General features: G+C 37.7%; 1 protein-coding gene across 2 annotated transcripts in view; it reads right to left on the bottom strand.

The window, feature by feature from the left end:
- Positions 1 to 24635, bottom strand: part of LOC126354352 (protein tumorous imaginal discs, mitochondrial-like) — an 84162-nt gene that overhangs the window by 15639 nt on the left and 43888 nt on the right. For both annotated transcript variants that reach the window (XM_050003926.1, XM_050003927.1), the window contains exons 4-6: positions 20286 to 20454; positions 13949 to 14080; positions 4914 to 5107 (exon numbers count right to left, since the gene is read on the bottom strand). In XM_050003926.1, coding sequence (XP_049859883.1) covers positions 4914 to 5107; positions 13949 to 14080; positions 20286 to 20454 — 495 coding nt within the window. The remainder of the gene's footprint in view (positions 1 to 4913; positions 5108 to 13948; positions 14081 to 20285; positions 20455 to 24635) is intronic.

The following is a 24635-nucleotide window of genomic DNA, read 5'->3' as shown; positions in this document are numbered from 1 at the left end:
GAGTTATTGGCAGCATTCAGTCAAATCTCAGCCACAAAACAGACACAATTATCATGTTTCAACTGCAGATATCAATTGTACACCATAACAGGTACACTGTATTTTTTACTGGAAGTGTTTTGTTGTGGAGGAGAAGGAAAATAAGCAGAAGAAACTTCTCCACAGTCAAACAACATCAAAACAGATATCTGTAAAGTAAATGAAAAGAAACAATATGGTCCTCAACACTTAAAGACTCTTGACCACAGCACACTCTCCACCACAGTTACCTAGAAGGTTAGGAAAACATGAATTGTGTATTCTAGCAATGTGGTTTCTAAATAATCAAAATCTTCGAGACGAGAGAATGAACTGTTTGGAAGATGATAATCATAGCCATGTGGAGACAGCTGTTAAGTGGCACAGACAATTCGACTGTGAACACAAACTGTAGACAAGCGTGATATAGTGTCCACCTTTCAGAAGCTTGCTGAATATGACAAAACATACATTCACACATCATTGGCCATGGATTTAGGTAGCTTTTGTGTGGAGAAAATTTCAATAGTTCACAGGTTTTAAAGTCATTATTATGCAACACTAAAGAAAGTATCAACGCTTGGAGTGGCAGTGGCATAGATTTATATCATTTGCTTAGGTAGAGCTCTCTTCAACCTAAAGATTGATATGACCACAACAGTGATTTGATCAGCATGATCCTTTTGGATGTGGCATACCCTTGCCTTATTCAGACCTCTGAACTTACTTACCCATCCAGATACATAGAGCACCTAAATGGTAATATGGATTCCAAACCACAATGCAATTCAGCATTTAGCACATTAACAAACGTTGCCCAGGGCAGCGAGTAGAAGTCTTAGTGCTTACCTGGGATTGAATTTCTGAACTATGAATCCACAAAGTCACACTACATTTAGTTATCACTTTGTTAATTGATTCACATATGCTTACTGGTTTTTTCACTAATGTCCATGGCATTATCATAGAAATTTTGATACATGTTGGAATTTATGTTAACAGAATCTTCTGTTGGTTCTTGGTAAATGTCTGAAGATGGCCTTGTAAGCCAAACACCGGTTAACAATAAAAGTAATATTGTAGAACAAAAGCAAACTGGTGCTTTTCATTTATTATGTTGGAATCTCCCTACTTTACTCCACAGCTAACCGTCTACAAAATGGTTTTAAACATTTTCATATTTATTATTTGATTTTTTTAAGCAATTATTAACTGCACTCATTACTTATAACATCAATTTTCTTGTTAACCTAACATTACAGACTGAAAAAAATATTTAAAACTTCAGCAGTGAGAGAGTTTTATCAACAATTTCTTTATTATTTACTTCGTTCCAATTTGTACTCGCACAAAATGAACTTTATGTGACATGCAATCTTATTAACATAAGCTGATCCTAGTTCACAGGCAATTAAACTACATAGAGGACCTAATTTTCATTTTTAGATCTGAAGATGGCCATTTGAAATGGTCGAAACCGATAATCTCGAAAGATAATTGCAACTGTGCCAGAAAATAAATAACATTTTTACTGAGCAGGACCTACCCCCATGAACCATGGACCTTGCCGTTGGTGGGGAGGCTTGCGAGCCTCAGCGATATAGATGGCCGTACCGTAGCTGCAACCACAACGGAGGGGTATCTGTTGAGAGGCCAGACAAACGTGTGGTTCCTGAAGAGGGGCAGCAGCCTTTTCAGTAGTTGCAGGGGCAACATTCTGGATGATTGACTGATCTAGCCTTGTAACACTAACCAAAACGGCCTTGCTGTGATGGTACTGCGAACGGCTGAAAGCAAGGGGAAACTAAGGGCCGTAATTTTTTCCAAGGGCATGCAGCTTTCCCTTCTTTGCTCAGAACTGGGTTCCATCTGAGATCTTGACATTCATACAAGTGGTTCTCTTTTCTCCAAAGATCTCTTTAATTTTCCTGTAGGCAGTATACATCTTAATCCTCGTGAGATAAGCCTCTACATCCTTCCATTTATCCTCTAGCCATCCCTGCTTAGCCATTTTGCACTTCCTCTCAATCTCATTTTTGAGACGTTTGTATTCTTTTGTGTCTGCTTCATTTACTGCATTTTTATATTTTCTCCTTTCATCAATTAAATTCAATAATTCTTCTGTTACCCAAGGTTTTGTACTAGCCCTCGTCTTTTTACCTACTTGATCCTCTGCTGCCTTCACTACTTCATCCCTCAAAGCTACCCATTCATCTTCTACTGTATTTCTTTCCCCCACTCCTGTCAATTGTTCCCTTATGCTCTCCCTGAAACTCTGTACAACCTCTGGTTTAGTCAGTTTATCCAGGTCCCATCTCCTTAAATTCCCACCTTTTAGCAGTTTCTTCAGTTTTAATCTACAGTTCATAACCAATAGATTGTGGTCAGAGTCCACATCTGCCCCTGGAAATGTCTAACAATTTAAAACCTGGTTCCTAAATCTCTGTCTTACCATTATATAATCTATCTGATATTTTTTAGTATCTCCAGGCTTCTTCCATGTATACAACCTTCTTTCATGATTCTTGAACCAAGTGTTAGCTGTGATTAAGTTGTGCTCTGTGCAAAATTCTACCAGGCGGCTTCCTCTTTAATTTCTTAGCCCCAATCCATATTCACCTACTATGTTTCCTTCTCTCCCTTTTCCTACTACCGAATTCCAGTCACCCATTACTTAAATTTTTCTCTCTCTTCACTATGTGATTAATTTCTTTTATTTCATCATACATTTTTCTTAATTTCTTCATCATCTGCAGAGCTAGTTGGCATATAAACTTGTACTATTGTAGTAGGCGTGAACTTCGTGTCTATCTTGGCCACAATAATGCGTTCACTATGCTGTTTGTAGTAGCTTACCCGCATTTCTATTTTTTTATTCATTATTAAAACTCCTGCATCTCCCCTATTTGACTTTGAATTTATAAACCCTGTATTCACCTGACCAAAAGTCTTGTTCCTCCTGCCACCGAACTTCACTAATTCCCACTATATCTAACTTCAACCTATACATTTCTAACCTACCTGTCCGATTAAGGGATCTGACATTCCAGTCTCCGATCCGTAGAATGCCAGTTTTCTTTCTCCTGGGAACGACGTCCTCTTGAGTAGCCCCCGCCGGAGATCCGAATGGGAGACTATTTTTACCTCCGGAATATTTTACCCAAGAGGACGCCATCATCATTAACCATACAGTAAAGCTGCATGCCCTCGGGAAAGAAATTATGACTGTAGGTTCCCTTTGCTTTCAATCTTTCACAGTACCAGCACAGCAAGGCCGTTTTGGTTAGCGTTACAAGGCCAGATCAGTCAATCATTCAGACTGTTGGCCCTGCAACTACTGAAAAGGCTGCTGCCCCTCTTCAGGAACCACACGTTTGTCTGGCTTCTCAACAGATACCCCTCCGTTGTGGCTGCACCTATGGTATGGCTATCTGTATCGCTGAGGCACGCAAGCCTCTCCACCAACGGCAAGGTCCATGGTGGAGATAGTACAGTAATACAAATAAACGGACAAGGAAAAGACTTCAGCAGAAGACATGGTTGTGACTGTAATGAAATTAAAAAGAAAGGAGGGGTGGAAAGGGCAAGAGGAAGCACGAAAAGAGGCAAATGGAAGGTATACAGTGAGGTGACAAACATCACAGGACACCTCCTATTATCATGTCAGACCTCCTTTAGCCTGGCGTAGTGCAGCAACTTGACACGGCATGGAATCAACAAGTCATTGGAAATACCTCACAGAAATATTGAGCCACGCTGCCTCTACAGCCATCCATAAATGTGAAACTATGGACGGTGCAGCATTTTGTGCACAAATTGACCTCTCGATTATGCTCCATAAATGTTCAATGGGAATTATGTCCAGTGATCTGCGTGGCTAAATCATTCACCTAAATTATGCAGAATGTTCTTCAAAGCAATCATGAACAACTGTGGCCCAGTGACATGGGGCACTGTCAGCCATAATAATGAAGTCCATGAATAGCTTCCAACAGTCTCCAACTAGCGAGACATAACCATTTCCAGTCAATGATAGGTTCAGTTGGACCAGAAGACCCAGTTCATTCAATGTAAACAAGACACACACCATTACGGAGCCACCACCAGTTTGCACAGAGCCTTGTTTACAACTTGGGTCCATGGCTTTGTGAGATCTACACCACACTCTAACCCTACCATCAGCTCCACCAACTGGAACTGGGATTTGTCTGACCAGACCATGGTTTTTCAATCATCTGCTGCCCAACTGATATGGTCACATGCCCAGGAGATACAATGCAGGTGATTTGCTATTAGCAAAGGCACTCGCATGGATTGTCTGCTCCCATAGCCCATTAACACAAATTTTGTTACACTGTCGTAACATGTGTGTTCACTGTATATTCCACATTGATTTCTTGTGTTATTTTATGCATTGTTGCTTGTCTATTAGCATTGACAACCCTAAGCAAACATCGCGGCTCTCAGGTGTTGAGTGAGGCCCGTCAGCCACTGTGTTGTCTGTCGTGACAGGTAATGCCTGAAATTTGGAATTCTTGGCTCACTCCTGACACTGTGGATCGCAGAATATTGGATTCCCTAATGGTTTCTGAAATGGACTGTACCATTTGTCTAGCTCCAACTACCATTCCACATTAAAAGTCCATCAATTCCCACTACACAGCCGTAATCAACTCAGAAACATTTTCAAATGAATCACCTGAGTAAACACCAATACACTGCCCTTTTATACCTTGTGTATGTGAGACTACCACCATCTGTATATGTGCATAACGCTCTCCCATGATGTTTGTCACCTCAGTGTAAAACCACCACCCACCACCACCGCCGCCGCCGCCGCTGCCACCACCACAGATGACAAAGTTGTTCGAAACTTGAAAATTAAATTAGCTCACCTGAATAGTGTGATCTTCATACACACCCTGTACACGCACAGTACCACCAAGTACAGCTTGTGCCAAGGAAATAGTAGCATCTGTATGGACATCAGCACCATCTCTTCGAAAATAATCAGATTTTTCAACCCTAAATGTTATAAATAATTCCTTGTTACCTACATTCATTCGTACTGTTTGTCCATGTTCAACACCTAAAACATAAGACACATCCCATAATGACATGTGGTTTAGTCACAATTACCACATTCTTATACACTGAAATGCAACATGAGCATGAATCAAGCAACACAAATCAGTGTGTATAAAATCTTATATAAAAAATTGTGGAACAAGAGGCAGGCACAATCACACTCTAAAATTAAAAATAAGAGCAATGCAAGTTTACTGCTACCCATGGCAATATGAGGATAGTCTGAGGTAATCAACAGAAGGTGATAAAAGAAATAACATGTGTTAAGGGGTGAAATCAAAAACTTTTAAATCTTGAATGTACAAGACAGTCTGAGGTGATTGTTATTTTGGGACATGAGACATTATAATAAATTCTGTGCTACGAAATTTGTCATCTGTCTGAAAATCATTGGTTACTTAGAAACAGCTGTTCTTTAACTCCTGTTACACCTCTAGCAGAGTATTTTTTAAAAAAGTTACCAAACAGCACTGACATTATTATTAACCTCCATGAAACATATGTACCGCAAAAACACAAAGCAATATATATTACCTGAAATTAAATATGTTAAACGCTAACATTTACAGTGAAAAACTGTTAAATATTTCTCTCAAATCCATAGCAACCACAATCTAAACAGCAAGGAAGGGAATTATGGCGACATAAGAATTCTGACCACCATACTCTGAGCCACTGAGTGTTAAATTCCAACCAGCTCCGTACTATTCCATGGGATGAAGCATGTCATACTGTTGATATTGGTCTGTCCAAAATGGAATGTTAAGCTTAAAAGTCTCCCTGGTGCTATCTGAGAGGAGTTGGCTATACGCGGACACTAGGTGTCACCCACCATTACATCACTGCATTAGCCTATACTACATAATACAAACCTAATCTGAGGGGACATAAGATCTAAATGATATAGGCTAAGTCAAATTTGTGTAACATAAATTAAGAGGATTATCAAAGTGTCCTCATATTTGCCAACTTAGACAATATTTCTTGAAACTGATTTTTTCAACATGTGGTTACTTACACAGTATAACGTGCCTGAATAGAGTTAAAAGAGAGAGCCTTAAAATTTCTCGCAGTATGTGCCAATTTGTGACTGTCAGTCATTACCAGACATATTAATGAGGGACTCTGAAGAACACACTTGGAATAAACTGAGAAAGAAGACCTTTTCTTCATTACATTGTTTAAGATTGATATTCATTGTGAAATTCAGTAGAGTTCTGTTGCACATCTTGAACTGTAAGGATGTATATCAATGTCACTGATTTTGTTAAATTTATTATTATGGGACAAGAAAACCTGTTGTATACAGAAGTGTGCATGAAATCCTGTTGAACTTAAGGAAATAAGTGTGGTGAGCTTCATCTGCTTCAACAAGAAGAGCTTGCACCATGCAATAAGTCATACTACTAAATTAAATCAAATACTGAATACTAATAACTGCACAGTAAAATCTTGTGAATGAAACAGTACACAATTAGCTGAAGAATTTAATATCAACAGTAAAATGATAATTAAAATGATGATGGACAATTAGACCTGACAGTCTAACAGAAAAGCTTCAAGACCGCAAAATCGTAAGGGAATGTAGCAATAAATAATAATATACAGATTTCACAAGAAACTGGTGAAAATCTTGAGCTTTTTGTTTGTCTAAATTAATAATCTGAAACAATACTGATGTGGCAGTGCACACTTGTATTAAATCAGCAATAAAATTATTTATATATACAGTAGGTACATAAATAAGTTTAATGGAATGCTGATGCTGCTATTCCTTTCTTTTTTTAAGCGTTTGATTATGTCCGCTGAATGGGAAGTGGCAACTGATGTCATGCTGCTAAATAGTTACTACTAAACACTGACGAAGTAATGGCCGCTATTGACAGGGGATCTCAAGTTGATTCGGTATTTCTAGATTTCCGGAAAGCTTTTGACACCATTCCTCACAAGCGACTTCTAATCAAGCTGTGAGCCTAAGGGGTATCATCTCAGTTGTGCTACTGGATTCGTGATTTCCTGTCAGGAAGGTCACAGTTCGTAGTAATAGACGGCAAATCATTGAATAAAACTGAAGTGATATCAGGTGTTCCCCAGGGAAGCATCCTGGGACCTCTGCTGTTCCTGATCTATATAAGTGACCTGGGTGACAATTTGAGCAGTTCCTTAGGTTGTTCGCAGATGATGCTGTAATTTACCGTCTAGTAAGGTCATCCGAAGACCAATATCAGTTGCAAAGCGATTTAGAAAAGATTGTTGTATGGTGTGGCAGTTGACGTTAAATAACGAATAGTGTGAGGTGATCCACACGAGTTCCAAAAGAAATCCATTGGAATTTGATTACTAGTACAATTGTCAAGGCTGTCAATTCAACTAAGTACCTGGGTGTTAAAATTACGAACAACTTCAGTTGGAAAGACCACAGAGAAAATATTGTGTGGAAGGCAAGACAAAGGTTGTGTTTCATTGGCAGGACACTTAGAAGATGCAACAAATCCTCTAAACAGACAGCTTACACTACACTCGTTCGTCCTCTGTTAGAATACTGCTGCGCGGTGTGGGATCCTTACCAGGTGGGATTGACGAAGGACATCGAAAGGGTGCAAAAAAAGGGCAGCTCTGTTTGTATTATCACGTAATAGGGGAGAGAGTGTGGCAGATATGATACGCGAGTTGGGATGGAAGTCATTAAAGCAAAGACATTTTTAGTCGCGGCGAGATCTATTTACAAAATTTCAGTCACCAACTTCCTCTTCCAAATGCGAAAAAATTTTGTTGAGCCCAACCTACATAGGTAGGAATGATCATCAAAATAAAATAAGAGAAATCACAGCTCGAACAGAAAGGTTTAGGTGTTCGCTTTTCCCGCACGCTGTTCGGGAGTGGAATTGTAGATAGATAGTATGTTTGTGGTTCAATGAACCCTCTGCCAAGCACATAAATCTGAATTGCAGAGTAATCATGTAGATGTAGATGACTATCAAAACAAGCTAAAGCACAATCCAGTGTTAACTGCTATGAAACTTACAGCCAGGTTAAAATTGTGTCAGACCTAGATTCACAGTCAAATATTGATACTAAAGGCAACGTTTTTATCATCAGCCATTTAAACACACTTCACACCCCAACTTCCACTCATTTCTTCATGTTGCCAAAAGCATCTTATTTTTGTCACCGTTAACAATATTAGACAAGAATTGGTGACATTTACGAGCTACTGATGCTGAATGGGAGGATTAGAGTTTAATGTCACATCAAACATGCAGTCATAAGAGATGGAGCATGTGCACAGATGACAAAGATGGGAATGGTATTGGCTTAACCTGATCAAAGATACCATTCCAACCACTTTGGGAAATCACAGAAAGCCTCAATCTAAATGGAGATGTTGTAGTGCCTCAAGAATTTCGGTGTAAATTCTAGAAACACCTGGCCTTCAACGGTCTCAAACACCCGTTATTTTAAGTATGAGTGTAGGAGAGTGAGAACGTTTCTACCGATCAACCCGTTTCTACGTGCAGGTCGGAAGTTTGTTATTACAAGACTGTAAAAGGGGCGAGTCACTGACAATGACAAGTGTTTGCCTCCAGCGCCACAGAAGACGTGAGGAGAACTCAAAGAATAATTTTGTCATATTCTTTGATGTGTTAGTGTCTGTGGTGATTGTAAAAAAGACTATTGAACAGCTGAATATAGAGTGCTATGCACATTCATGTATTGGACTTGCTTGAGACCAGAGACTTTTAAATTATTTTGTGTACTGGCTATGAAGGAAACAAGACACATGTATGAATATGTGTAAACGAGTCTAACGTGTAAGGAATAAAATAGCTTGCAGAAGTTATTATCTGCGAAAGTTGAAAATATAAAGTGATGGAACTGAAAAGTATTATACGAGTACCAAAATTATTTCAAGGATAGAGAAGTATTTTAATAAATTCCGTTAACCCACTATAGTCTTTGAAGAAGCAGCTTGTGGGAGATCGACGTAGATGACTACACAGAGAAGAGGATCGGCTACACACAACAACTGAATTGAGACACGTGTGTGCCTTGCAACCCAATACCACACTGTTTCTTGTCGTCCGAAAACGTTAGAAGGTGAAGTTTCACATTCCATACTTCCCAAATACAATTGTATTAACTGACGACAGTGAAACAAAGGTATAAATCATCACATTTCAACTTTTATTTTCACTTAATTTCTATAAACGATATTCCTCAATCCTTTATGTAGACTGAAAATTAATTTATGTTGACTAGTCAAATACATCAACTCTTAGAACTGGCTGTCAAGATGATGGAAGTGTTAAAAAGTGTTCAGGAGGTTTTCATTCAAGACCAATGATCTTTGTGAATTGCTTATGTACTAGTTCCCCTTTTTTAAGCAACAAACAGAATGAGCTTCTTTTTCCATTGTACTTCTCACTGTAGACAGCAAAAATATTTTGTACCTCCAACACTGCCTTTGGGCTTATATAAGTACTAAAATAACATCAAATGGGTTTGTTAGTTCTTCACAAACACATTATTTAGTTCACAGATTTGGTAATTTCACTTCGCTCTATCATTTAAATACATCAGTTTTTAATTTGCAAACTATGTACTCATTAAGCAATCTGTTGTAATAATAAACTAAAATCTAAGCAGACCTAATAAATGTCAGAATGTCAGACTTCCCTAATGTAGAATTGAAGTTACTAAACAAATAGTTGCCACTGAGGCTGAGAATTCTAGGACTCTGCTAAGGCATTAACACAGTATTATGAGACTGCCAGAAGTGTGACAAGTAACATATTAAAAACTGACTGGCACTGCTTGAAATTTATCTGCTGGAATATAAAAAACATACAATGCTACTTATTTGTCTGAACTCAAGTGAGCAATATTTGCGCATTTCTTTGGTAAAATGGATATTATCAAATACCAAATTTCTTGAGAAAAGTTCCCAGTTTCCTAAAACATATTTTCAACTTTCAGAAACCAACGTGTTGAATCTCAAAGATCACTGTAACATTCCCTTGAGGAACAAAGTGTTTTTTTCTTCTTTTTATAAAGGAAACAAGTATTACACTTATACTGATTCATCCAAAATAATGAGACCAGCAGCTTTTAATTATCTTAAGTCCTTTTACATGGTGATGGAAAAAGACAAATTAAAATGTGTATCTACAACATTATTTTCTGGAAAACCAGAAATGACAATTACAGTTTTCTTAATAGTTTCATCCCCAAAATGTGTCACTGGAATCAAATAACCAGTTTGTACCCAATGGCAAAATTTGTGCTTAGTGCTTTGTATGCAGATATTGCACATACTGACAATGAAATGATACTGCCCATCTTCACATGCAGTGTTCACCTGAACTTATCCATACAATATAGAAAGCATAATAATTCATCAAGTGCTGACAGTAGCGTTATGACGAAATTTGAGTGCATTACCAGAAGCCGCAAACAACTGGCACATTTACAGCATCAACTTTGCAAAACTCTGTACGATCTGTGCCCCAGCGTCATTAAGTGTAATTAGTCCAGTAGCCCACAAGTTCCCTCCTACCACAATCCAAAATAATTCATCATGTTTCTACTACAAAACATACTTCTACCAGCTGCATGATAATGACATCGCCTATAGCAAAACAAGGGTTACTATTGTTAAGCAAGTGCCATAATATCTGTTAGTTGGAAGCAAGTGGGGAATAAACAATTTGTACGCAATAGCATATCAACTTTCATGAATATATTGATATCAATCTTACATTATACCAGTATTATCATCTCCCAGAAAATAGTACATTTCTACTAGAACAACCGGTATACTGTCACAATGATGAACACATTAAGATCAACTAACAGAAGTGTGTCAAATTTGACTAAAATCAATGGTACGCGCTCCAAGAAGACCTCATTCCCCCCCCCCTTCCCCAAACAACACACACACACACACACACACACACACACACACACACACACACACACACACACACACACACACACTATAAAACATGTGCTGTACATGACTATCACATTGGTAGAGAGAAATAATACTGATATACAGAGTGTACCTAAATTGGAATTACATGGTCAGAAGCGTGCTGCTACAAGTAATGCTCTGTCTTTGACAACCACCCATGAACAAAACCATAATAAACTTCACTACAGTCACATCACAAATGTCTGTATATCAATCTTCAAGGTGGTGTCACCCACATCGAAGTGGCAGTATGAAGTCACCATTGCTGCATCTCTTTCAATAAGAGAACAAACACAAACTCGGCAAGATTTTACAGAGCGTGGTTAAGCATCTCTGGGCTCAACAATGAGGTTTAACAGTTCCCCGTTTTTGTGTGCACACCAGCACATAGTCTTTACAGTCAAGTCTAAGGATGTGGTTGATAACACGAAACATTTGAATGGTAGCCATGTAATGTACTGAATTTTATGGCTGCATATTAGAAGAAGGGCAATGAGAATACCGAACAGTAATTACCAAGTAGGGAATGTTGTCTCAGATTGAAACATTCACAAAACTTTAAGGTTTATTTGAATCTTGTAGCATGATTTTCTTACAATAAACCAATAATAGTTTTTGGAAATAATATGTTTTGACAAAGAATATAAATAAAATATTTTACAATAGCTAAACTGTTCCAAAGTACTGTTTTTAAAAGTGTCAAAAATAAGTGAGGCAGGGCTCTCACAAATGGCTTGGTGGGGTTTTCACACATGGAAATAATCCCTCTGAGAGCCTAATACCTCACAGATTTTCATTATCCATTAGTAACTATCAACCCTAGCAACACTTAGCAATTGCTAAATATGTATGGGAATTGGATATTTGTCATAATCTCTCTCCCCCCCCCCCCTCTCTGTCCACCTCCTCCTTCCCCCTCTCTGTGTCCATATCCTCCCTTCCTTTCTTTGTCCATCTACCCCTCCCCCCTCTGATCTTGAGCCTTGTTTACTGTTATTGCAAATTCAGATTCCACACTAGTGTTCTAATCATAAGCTGATACACCATAAATTCAAGTTTTCTGTTTTCTATGAAAACTGATTGTGAGGATGAAAACACGACAGCACATTTCGCGTAAACAATTTTTGTTTATATATATTATAAAAATGTATTTACATTTGTATGTTCCACATCTGCTAAATCACTAGAGTGATTTCAACCAAACTTATACTACACATACCACTTATTGTCCAGAAAGAATCGCTGTGGAGATATAAACCATGTACCCATCAAAGGTGTGGGTGTGAAAAAGATAACTCATGACATGTGAATACCCAGTTTCATTCAGTATTTCAGAATGAGAACACTTAGTGAGTTGCAACAATTTACACATTATTTCAAACCTTCATGAGACTCTTCCTTGCTGAAGAATGCCCATAAAATGATGAAAGGAAAAAAGTTTATCACTTAATACACTTTCACTGTTCATGCAGTAAAACTGACACATTAGGCACAATGTTTTAATTTGTTACTTATTTACTACTAACTGTATCCATGATACATTTTGTAAATAGCACTGAATTTACGTGTAAAATTATGGCACTGTATGACAAATAGTTCACGAAATATGATGTCATAAACACTGAGCTGCATGAAAAACTGCTGTATCATGCATTGCATTTTAATTTCTTAATTTCTTCACTATGAATACTATTCCCAACACATTTCACAGACAGTATCCAACTATACACTGATTATGTAAGTGTAAGACACATTGCTGAGGAAAAGCAAAGTCAATAAAGACCGAGATACATGAAAATGAAACTGCAGGCCAAAATTCGCTACAGATACGGATGAAATGTGTGTATGCACATGAGTGAAATATGGTAAACATATGTGACATCTGCGTAATCTGTCAAATCCAGGGGTAAAAAGCTCCTCCTAAACTTCCGGAGGATCAATTTCAGCCAAACTTGATACACATATTACTTACTACCTGAAAAGAAATACTGTGGCAGTAAGAACCACAAGCCTGTGATTGGAGTAGGGGTCTTAACTTGGTGAAGATTGGAGCAGATGGGGAGGAGGAGATGAATCGGGGGTGGGCTCAAAGATGGATACTTGGGGGGGGGGGGGGGGGGAGCAGGTGGTGGTGGACAGAGAGAGGGGAGAGAAGCAGATGGACAGGGAGAAAGGCAGGAAGGGATGGACAGAGTGGGAGGAGGAGCAGATGGACACAGGAGGGAGGAGGACATGAACCAACAGAAGATTGTAATAAATACATACTTCGGCAATACTGGTTACTCAGTTAGTATTATATACAAAGAAATTAAGAGCTGAAAAAAAAGCTACAAATATTTATGACTATCATGAGCCAGGATATTTCCTCATGCACTGAAGGGAAAGCAAGCCAGCAGAAGCTGCTGAAGGATGCAACGTATGGTACAGCAATCATTCAGCTGCTTAAGACAGCAAAATCATTAATTTTTCATTAGTGATAACAGGAATAACAATATGAATATTTCATGTTCTACATCCTGGAGGATCTCCTCACTACGGACCAACTGGAATGAAAGTAAATCTAATCTAATCATGGTGCTTGAACTCTCTCATGTTACCAAATCATTTCTGTGATCCATGCTGCAAAACAGTAACTGCTAAGATTCGGACATGATAAAATGCCAATAAACAGAAAAACTGATAATTGAGAGGACTCAGAAATGATAAAATCTTTCACAAAGAAGTGAAGAAATACAAAACTTCCTCCCATGAAAGAGAATTATCAGTTACATTTTATTACAGACAAGAATAATATTAATAAGACTGCATAAGAACTGTGAGGTAAAACCAAATGCACAATAATACTGATATTTAATGGCAAAAGCTCACCTGCAGGCACAGGAACTGTTATCCTCTTCCTCTGCACAGTACTTCCCTTCCCTTCACACTCTGTGCAAGGAAATTTGATATGCATTCTCGTACCATGACAGTACCGACAAGTTGATCGCATCACAAATGGTCCTGCAGTAACACAATCAAATTAAACAAGCACCACCTGTTCACGGCACATCTTACCTTGGAAGAAAAAGACATATATGCTGCTAAATAAAAAGGGTTTGACTGACCTAACCTTCTGTTCTAATGTTCCCCAACCTACCCCTCTTTCAACCCCGAGGAAGGGAACAACAGTTCTGAAGGTTACTATAATTTTTATACCTCATGTGTTTGTCTATTTACTGTACTGGAATCTTACCTCCCGGAGACAAATACTGTCCAAATATTTAGTCTACTTCTAATTTTACATTTTTTTAGGAGAATTTTCTTACTGAAATGAGTAAAAGGCTTAAATCTGGCCGCTAAAAAATGAAAGTCTAAAATGTCTTAACAAATCATGATGCATCATGAAATAACCTATCAACTATAGTGATTATATGGTTCTATAAGAAATTCAAGAGTGGTTACTGATAAGTGTATTTTACAGAGACGACCTCACTCCATTTCAAATGTTGGTAATGGCATACACAGTGTGAATAAAATATTGAGATTGCAGAGAAGACAAACAAATTAGTTTTGTATATGCACATCTGCAATTATAAATTGCATCACCAACTATTTCATTTAATTCACTCAAAAAGTCAAAAGTTCTGCACATATTCTTTTCTGTACTTTAATAGACTAACATATAATTTGGATTGTCCACACTAACTTTCTTCAATGAAACAAACACAAGTCTTCTGTACATCTTATTTGGATTTATAAGTCACTGTTTTCATCCAAAATAAAATTTGTAATTTTCAGAAAAGTAATACTTAAATAAATCCAAACTGTTGAGGTCCATTAGAGCAGTAAATGTCCAAAAATATTGACAGTGTTACTACATCCAAGTTCAAGGTTACCTTGTAGAATTATTAATATCTTCTTCCATTCCATTTTCTAGAATAGTCTGGCAATAAACAAGCTGTACACCTTCATAAATCGCTTGCTGTATCTTGTCATTATGAAATTAGTTTAAATAAGCTGTGAAAGCTGTAAAATTTACACTTTTTAATTGTTGATATAATGTTAAATGGAAAACTGTGATCATACACAGGAGGTAGGATCCAAAAAATGTGTCAATCTTGAATAGAAAATGTCTTCAGAACAAAACAAAATGTAGTTACTATTCACTTGCCACTGTTTGGCAACTGTCAATTTTTTTTTAGGTTAGAGGGCCTCAGGGAACAACAGAGAGGGTGTCCATCTAAAAGGGGGAAGGTAAAACACAGCAAGTTAGTTGTAGAAATGATTGGTACTGTAGTTGTAATTTGTCGTAGCTGTGGTGAGAAAGAGCCAGAGCTCCAAGCCCTAATAGAAAGCACTGAAGCTCAAATAGTTGTATGTACAGAGAGCTGGCTAAAGCTGGAAATAAGTTCAACAGAAATTTTTTCTAAGGGTCTAATAGTGTTCAGAATTGATAGATTAAATACAATTGGTGGTGGAGTATTTATTGCTCTCCAAAGTAGTTTGCCTTTTCATGAAATTGAAGTAGATAGTTCCTGCAAAAACAGTATGGGCAGAGGTTATACTTGACAGTCTGACTAAACTATTAGTTGGTTCGTTTTACTGACCCCCTACTCAGAAGATATAGTTGCTGAACAGTTCAAAGAAAACTTGAGTCTCATTTCAAATATATACCTCACTCAGAAAACTTGAGTATCATTAGAAATAGGTACCCCACTCATACAATTATAGTCAGTGGTGACTTTAATCTACCCTCGATATGCTGGAAATGTTATACCTTTAAAGCAGGCATAAAATGTCATCCAAAATTGTACTGAATGCTTTCTCAGAAAATTATTTTAAACAATTATTTCATGAGCCCACTCAAAGCATAAATGGTTGTGAAAGCATACTTGACCTCTTAGCAACAAATATCCTGGGCAAATAGTGAATATCGTGACAAACACAGGAATTAGCGAACACAAGGCAGTTGCTGCTAGGCTGAATACTGTAACTCCTACAACCATCAAAAAGAAACACAAAGTATACTACTTAAAAAAGTTGATAAAAATGCTATTAACACCTTTTTAAGACACAGTCTGCACTCCTTTCGATCTGATTATATAAGCCTAGAAAAGATGTGGAATGAGTTCAAAAAGATGGTATCAACACCAATTGAGAGATATAGTCCACATAAATTAATAAGTGACAGTAGTGATCCCCCATGGTACACAAAACGGGTCAGATTGCTGTTGGGGGAAAAAAAAAAGCATGCCAAATTTAAAAGAACGCAAAATCTCCAAGACTGGCAAAGTTTTACAGAAGTTCGATATACAGCATGTACTTCAATGCAAGATGCTTTTAATAATTTCCACAACAAAATTCTGTCTTGAAATCTGGTAGAAAACTCAAAGAGATTCTGGTCATACATAAAGCACACTAGTGGCAAGACGCAATCAATACCTTCACTGCGTAATGACAACAGTGAAGTCACTGGTGACAGTGCCACTAAAGCAGAGTTATTAAACACTATTTTCTGAAACTCCTTCACCAAAGAAGAAGTAGTAAATATTCCTGAATTCCAATCAAGAACAACTGCCAAGATGAGAAACATGGAAATAGATATCCTCGGTGTCGCAAAGCAGCTTAAATCACTTAATAAAAGCAAGGCTTCTGGACCAGAATGTATACTGGTCAGGTTGCTCTCAGCGTATGCTGATACAATAGCTCCATATTTAGCAATTATATACAGCCACTCACTCACAGAAAGATCCATACCTAAAGACTGGAAAATAGCTCAAGTCACACCAATACCTAAAAAGGGAAGTAGGAGTTATCCGTTGAATTACAGACCCATATCACTCATGTCGTTTAGTAGTAGGGTTTTGGAACATATACTGTATTTGATCATTATGAAGTACCTCGAAGAAAACGATTTATTGACACATAGTCAGCATGGATTCAGAAAATATCCTTCTTGAGAAACACAACCAGCTTTTTATACTCATGAAGTAATGAGTGCTATTGACAGGGAATGTCAAATGGATTCAATATTTTTAGATTTGCAGAAGGCTTTTGACACTGTTCCTCACAAGCATCTTCTAACCAAACTGCATGCTTATGGAATATTGCCTCAGTTATGCGACTGGATTTGTGATTTCCTGTCAGAAAGGTCAAAGTTCAACGTTCATAGTAATAGATGAAAAATCATTGTAAAACAGAAGAAATATCCAATGTTCCCCAAGGAAGTGTTATAGGCTCTCTATTGTTCCTGATCAATATTAACGACACAGGAGACAATCTGAGTAGCCGTCTTAGATTATTTGCAATGATGCTGTAATTTACCATCTTCTAAATTCATCAGATGAGCAAAACGAATTACAAAATGATTTAGATAACATATCTGTATGGTGAGAAAAGTGGCAATTGACCCTGAATAAAGAAAAGTGTGAAGTTATTCACATGAGTACTAAACGAAATCTGCTAAATTTCAATTACGCAATAAGTCGCACAAACCTCTACGCTGTAAATTCAACTAAATACTTAGGGATTACAATTACAAATACCCTAAATTGGAATGATCACATAATGTTGTGGGTAGAGCCAAACAAAGACTGTGATCCACCGGCAGAACACTTAGAAGGTGCAACAGGTCTACTAAAGAGACTGCTTACACCACGCTTGTCCGCCCTATTCTGGAATATTGCTGTGCGGTGTGGGATCCGCATCAGATGGGACTGATGGATGACATCGGAAAAGTACAAAGAAGGGCAGCTCATTTTGTATTATTGTGAAGTAGGGGAGATAGTGCCACAGACATGATACGTGAACAGGAGTGGCAATCATTAAAAAACGCTTTTTTGTTGTGATGGGATCTTCTCATGAAATTTCAATCACCAGTTTTCTCCTCTGATTGAGAAAACATTCTGTTGGCGCCCATCTACATAAGGAGAAATGATCATCATGATAAAATAAGAGAAATCAGGGCTCGCACAGAAAAATTTAAGTGCTCGTTTTCCCCGCGTGCAGTTCGAGAGTGGAATGGTAGACAGGAAGCTTGAAAGTGATTAACTGAACCCTCTGCCAAGCAATTTATTGTGAATAGCAGAGCAATCACATAGATGTAGATGTGGATGTGGAAGGGCCACCAGCATCTAACATTTTCAGTTAAGAGAAACTATGAACACAATGTGTCTGGTGCAATGAAAGTGGCATTAATTTGTTTTGACGTATGAAAAATTTAATTATTGTGATATTGCAGTTCTTTTATTCTGAATTATGATGCAAAGTTCCTCTGGACATGCACACATGTTAAAACAAAAAGGTACTGTGACGACTACAACTGTTATGAAATACATTTAATGTATTCCCTACTGCGAATATGGACAACCATCAACTGTATAATGGAATGACAACAATGAAAATTTGTGCCAAACTGGTACTCGAACCCAGATTTTCTGTTTATCGCAAGCAACATTTTATTACTTGGCCTCCCCATACAAGTGTCACGGCCAGACCCAAACTCCCACATGTTGTCAACCATGCGTTTACAACCTGCACGTATACATCCATTATGTAAATTCCAGTACAGGTGTAGACGCATGGTTGACAACATATGGAAGTTTCGGTCTGGCTGTGAGTCATGCACAAACAGCCAAATGATAAGGCAACCGCTTGCGATAAGCGGGAAATCCAGTTTCGATGACCTGTCCATTCTACAGCTGATGGTTGTCCACATTTGCAATTGTGAATACATTAAATGTATTTAATAATGGTGTTGTGGCTAATCATCTCTTTGCTTTGATATATGTTACTCTCTGCCTTTGGTTGCTGTTCTTTATCTTGATCAGAATTGTGGTTGTGATTCGATGCTTGATTTGTAAAAAGAAGAAGTCCAGTACTGTGACCTTCCAGGATTTTTTAAAATTTAAACACTTTTCAGAGCATTTGTGTGACCACAACATTTGTTTTATACTGCTACAAAAGCAGCAAAAGGTCTCTCATGTCACATTTCAAAATCTGTAGTTCTGATCTTTTTCCTCAGAGGTACTGGTGCGGTGTACTGGTGCATACCATCACAAATCAAGTACTGTTGTGATTAATTACTTGTAAACTGGTATTACTTATCCAACTGTGGATGCACAGTTCTTACCTAGAAAATACTGACAGAAACATGTAGTTTTTAACAACAATTTTGTTACAATTGTTTGCACTAAGTGTTATCTCTTTGCCCATTTCACATACATACATCATCCACGAAGAGTACCACCCAAGTATCTGGATGGTTGTGGAGTGTAACACTATCTCGCTGTATGCAAGATCTCTCCTATTAAACAGCTCTTGAATGACATAGAAAATTTAATATTTAAGTATATCAGGCTACAGTTGACAAACTGATTAATCCTCACAGTGACAGACATGACCGGAAATCCTCACAGTGACAGACAAGACCAGACAAAAACACATGTTAGATTCAGTTTCCTATCCATGCAAATATATTGAGCATTGTCACTTGCTGGTTTTTACACAATCATTCCTTAAGTATTGGATTATAACAGACCAGATAACTTTACTCAAACTCCTCATCCTCACACCTTCAACCTAATTCCAGTACTCACACATAAATACGAGTCATCCTCACTCCCCAGTGTAGGGTAATCTCGAGATGTTTATTTTATATCATTGCTTATGGACTCTGCAAACAGGACTGTCAAACTCAAGTTTATCTGCAAAACTGGAAATGTTTAAAGTGTTTGTGGTTCAGTTCCAATCTCGTTCTTACATTGTTACTGTATATCTCTAATGTTTTTGAAATTCTAGAACCACTTTCATGCAGCATTGCACCTCATTTCCGACATTTCTTCTGTGCTCACAATATGCAGGTTACCCATGATACTTCACCATCAGCTGATTAAACTACACAACTGCACAGGCATCATTATTTTATATTAGAATAGCCCACCCTCCTCTCTCGCTCTTACAAAAATATTTACTATCAGTGAGCATAGTCTCTTACATCTCCTGTTGTATATAATTTACACACTTTCTGTCAATATCATACAATGCGATATTACAAATTTTGTAAGACATGTTTTCAAAAAACTCTCTGTAGCAATGACAATTCCCATTTGAATACATTTCCAAGGAAAGAATGCACATTTTTAAGAATGTTAATGGCATAGATTTCTACCCTCTGCAGCTTTCTCAACTACGAGCCAATAGCTTATGTAACTTCCTATAGAAATACCTGTTGTTATTGTTTCCATCCCTGTACCATTACAGTAAGAACATTTTGCTGCTTTTGTTCCAGGTTCTGCTCGGCTGCCATGACACTTAGGGCATGTGTCAACCATGTTCAAAACAACTTCTTTGTTAACACCACGAGCTGCTTGTGCAAATGTGAGATCCAATGTTATCTGGAACAGACAATACAGACAAAAATCATATGAAATGGCATTACCATAAATTAAAAAAATACTTTAACTGTATGCTATGACCATGACTTATCAAACTACAAGACCCAAAATATCTAGAGGTAAAGGGCAAAGAAGTGAACTGTCTAAATCAAGATGTTACAGACTGTATTTTTACATAAAAGATTAATTTATTTTTCGACTTAGTGTCTTTCCCTGTGAGTAGACGCTACAAAATTTCTCTCCCACTGTCAAAACACAATTGAGGCAGATGAATTGCACCTATAAGACTTTCTTTTGCGAACTTGAGCTTTTCTCCCATATTTATTCAATTGTTGGGCCAAAATCCTCACCTAGTTTTTGTAAATTACAGTTTTACATTTGAAAATAATCAATAGGAAGAATCATTTCTGCATCCCAAACTGTCTCACCAAACCCTTCTGGCAGACGAAATCAAGTTCACCATTAACTGACCTATCAGCTTCCCACACTGCTCTGATTTAGTTTTGGTGTGAAATATTGAACACAAGTCTCAATCTCTGTAACAAATCTACACAGAAAACGATTTGATTCTCTTTAAACCACCCCAAAGATTACAGAGTAATTCATTTTCTGATATTTTACTTTTCAGATAAGATTTGCCATGTACTTCCTTCTGACATGCCTTTGGCCTCAGCTGTTTCATTCACATTTTGTTGCAAATTGTGCAATGACATTATGTATTTTCCCAATGTTTCCATCTGTGGTTACAGTGTGAGACATCTTTCATGAGGAATATTTTGAAAAGTAGACTCATCTGACTTCAGCCAGCCACCATTTTACTAACTGATGACACTGAAGCTGCAAACATTTTGCAAAAATTAGAAAACTTTGGATGAATTTCTAATGGAAAAAATCAGCTTTGAGGAAACAATAAAGACCTACTCTTTATGAACTGATGCATCCCTAGCTTGTATAAAAAAAAGGTCTTAAAATATTACACAGAAACATAAGAAAATGAGACCAAATAGTTAGTGCCTGCTCCACCAGGAGACATCGCACTGCACCATGTAACATGGCCTCAAACCTTGATAATGGCTTCAACCTGGTGAGGAAGAGTGTCCACAAGTTTCTTCAGGCATTCCATATCCAACTGTAGCTTCTCATTGATGATTACACACTACAAACCTATCAAATTGATGGGATGTGTATGGCTACATTTCACCTGCTGTTCTAAACTGTCCTATATATTTACTGTGGAATTAAGATCAGGTGACTTAGTACACCAATTGGGGTGTGGGAGGATACCTGACTGTTTGCCAAATCAAAAGGCATCCTAACACGTTAAGAGGAATCTGTACAACAGGGACCAAGTCATCATATAATAAACTCTCTCAAAACATTACCCTCAAAAACGCTGCTCGTTAAACACCTAATTGGGCCATTGGTGCACTCGAAAGCTTGCATCATTCATAAAGAGGAAAAATACTTACTCATCAAAGCACAATGCACATTTGCAGTCAGCTCCTGTCCAGTTTCTGTAATATGGTCTTTTAAAGACATGAGAATGGTGGCCTTTTGTGTGATACCCTGACTCCAAAAATCCACTGCATGCAGTTCCCTTTGCAATTGTCACTCGGAAAAAGGTTGACAGGAACCAGCATTCATTGACAGAAGCAATTTCTTTCTGGTTCAAACTGACTGCCACTAATAAGGTGTAACGATTGTTTCCAATCTCTTTTGATAAGTATCTTTTTACAACCCTGTTCTTAAACTGTGTTAGATGGCAAACATGATATCTCCTTTCTGTATTCCGTCATATCTCCATGTCAAGCTATCTCACTGCACTGATTCCATACACCGAATTGGACCATGTTCACCATTTCATAGTTAGCAGTGGAAGGTCAAAAAAACACCATGTGCCAATTCTACAATTTTTATAGTACTCTTTTTAAGTAAGTGACTAACATTGTGTACAGCAAGCTTACGTTGTAGTCTGCTTTCTTTAATGTCTATATAAATATACATATTTACAACAAAACTAATCATTAAACTTTAAGTTTTTATTTATAATGTATTACAAAGGCTTTGGCTTCACCATCAAGTGGCAATTCCAGTATTTATGTTATAGGTTTTTGTGTGTATGAAGGTTATTACAACCAGTAATTATTACTTTTACGCCTTTCTACATAAATAAATACTATGCTTAGTTACATATGTAATTCATACCAGTAAAAAAAAAAATTATTGCTTCATCTGAATTCTGCATTTTACTGTATAAACAAATCAGATTGTAATTTGATCTATTTTGAAAAATAATATACACTACTGTATACACAAGGAGAGAACCTATAACGAACAAAATTAAGTAGGATACTCCACATATGAAGTGGTTTGAGAGAAAGGTACTCCCCATGTGAGGTGCTTTGAGGAAAAAGGCACGTCTCACTAAGGTTCTGTATTACTTTTAAGCATTCATTATCATTCTTAATTTAGAATTACATCTGCGTGTAGCTTCAGGCTTCTGTACATTTCCACTGTTTACAGGATATTTAGCTTAAAGCCTTTTGGCTGAGTATGCAAAATGATATGTGCTTTATTCATGTCTTATTTTGACTGACTGATTAATTCACAGGGTTTATGGGACCAAACAGCGAGGTCATCAGTCCCGCGATTCCGAAGATACTCACCGAAGAAAGAGGGTCCACTGAAAGTGTACGGATCACTTCAGGGGGGTCAAATTATAAAATAATGAAGTTAAAACACACATACTAAAAGACATAAAAGGTGATACCACATCTAAAAACTGGAAAAAAGGGAGCAGTCTTTCCATGGGGGAGTGGTCATGGTCATGTTGTATTTTGAGTCCTGTTTTATACAAATGGGTTGCGACAGCTGACTTACTGTAATTCTTCAGCTGAATGGTTGCCATGTGTTCACAAAATCCATTGTAAAAAGCTTTCATTGTCTGTCCAGTATAGAAGCTTTCAGAAATAAACAGTTCCTGTGAATTATTATGGGTGGAGGTTACACTCAACAACCGAGCTAGGTTAATAATTGGCTCCTTTTACGGACCTCCCGACTCAGCAGCATTAGTGGCAGAACAACTGAGAGAAAATTTGGAATACATTTCACATAAATTTTTTCAGCATGTTATAGTCTTAGGTGGAGATTTCAATTTACCAGATATATACTGGGACACTTGGATGTTTAGGACGGGTGGTAGGGACAGAGCATCGAGTGACATTATACTGAGTGCACTATCCAAAAATTACCTCGAGCAATTAAACAGAGAACCAACTCATGGAGATAACATCTTGGACCTACTGATAACAAACAGACCCAAACTTTTCGACTCTGTACGTGCAGAACAGGGAATCAGTGATCATAAGGCCGTTGCAGCATCCCTGAATATGGAAGTTAATAGGAATATAAAAAAAGGGAGGAAGGTTTATCTGTTTAGGAAGAGTAATAGAAGGCAGATTTCAGACTACCTAACAGATCAAAACGAAAATTTCTGTTCCGACACTGACAATGTTGAGTCTTTATGGAAAAAAATTCAAGGCAGTCGTAAAATGCATTTTAGACATGTACATGCCGAGTAAAACTGTGAGGGACGGGAAAAACCCACCGTGGTACAACAACAAAGTTAGGAAACTACTGCGAAAGCAAAGAGAACTTCATTCCAAGTTTAAACGCAGCCAAAACCTCTCAGACAAACAGAAGCTAAACGATGTCAAAGTTAGCGTAAGGATGGCTATGCGTGAAGCGTTCAGTGAATTCGAAAGTAAAATTCTATGTACCGACTTGACAGAAAATCCTAGGAAGTTCTGGTCTTACATTAAATCAGTAAGTGCCTCGAAACAGCATATCCAGACACTCCGGGATGATGATGGCAGTGAAACAGAGTATGACACTCGTAAAGCTGAAATAATAAACACCTTTTTCCAAAGCTGTTTCACAGAGGAAGACCGCACTGCAGTTCCTTCTCTAAATCCTCACACAAATGAAAAAATGGCTGACATCGAAATAAGTGTCCAAGGAACAGAAAAGCAACTGGAATCACTCAACAGAGGAAAGTCCACTGGACCTGACGGGATACCAATTCGATTCTACACAGAGTATGCGAAAGAACTTGCCCGCCCCCCCCCCCCCCCCCCTTCTAACAGTTGTGTACCGCAAGTCTCTAGAGGAACGGAAGGTTC

Source organism: Schistocerca gregaria, chromosome 3, assembly GCF_023897955.1.
Source record: "Schistocerca gregaria isolate iqSchGreg1 chromosome 3, iqSchGreg1.2, whole genome shotgun sequence".
Taxonomy (NCBI): Eukaryota; Metazoa; Arthropoda; class Insecta; order Orthoptera; family Acrididae; genus Schistocerca; species Schistocerca gregaria.
The sequence above is the reverse complement of the archived record's forward strand: the minus strand, read 5'-3'. Positions and strand labels throughout refer to the sequence as shown.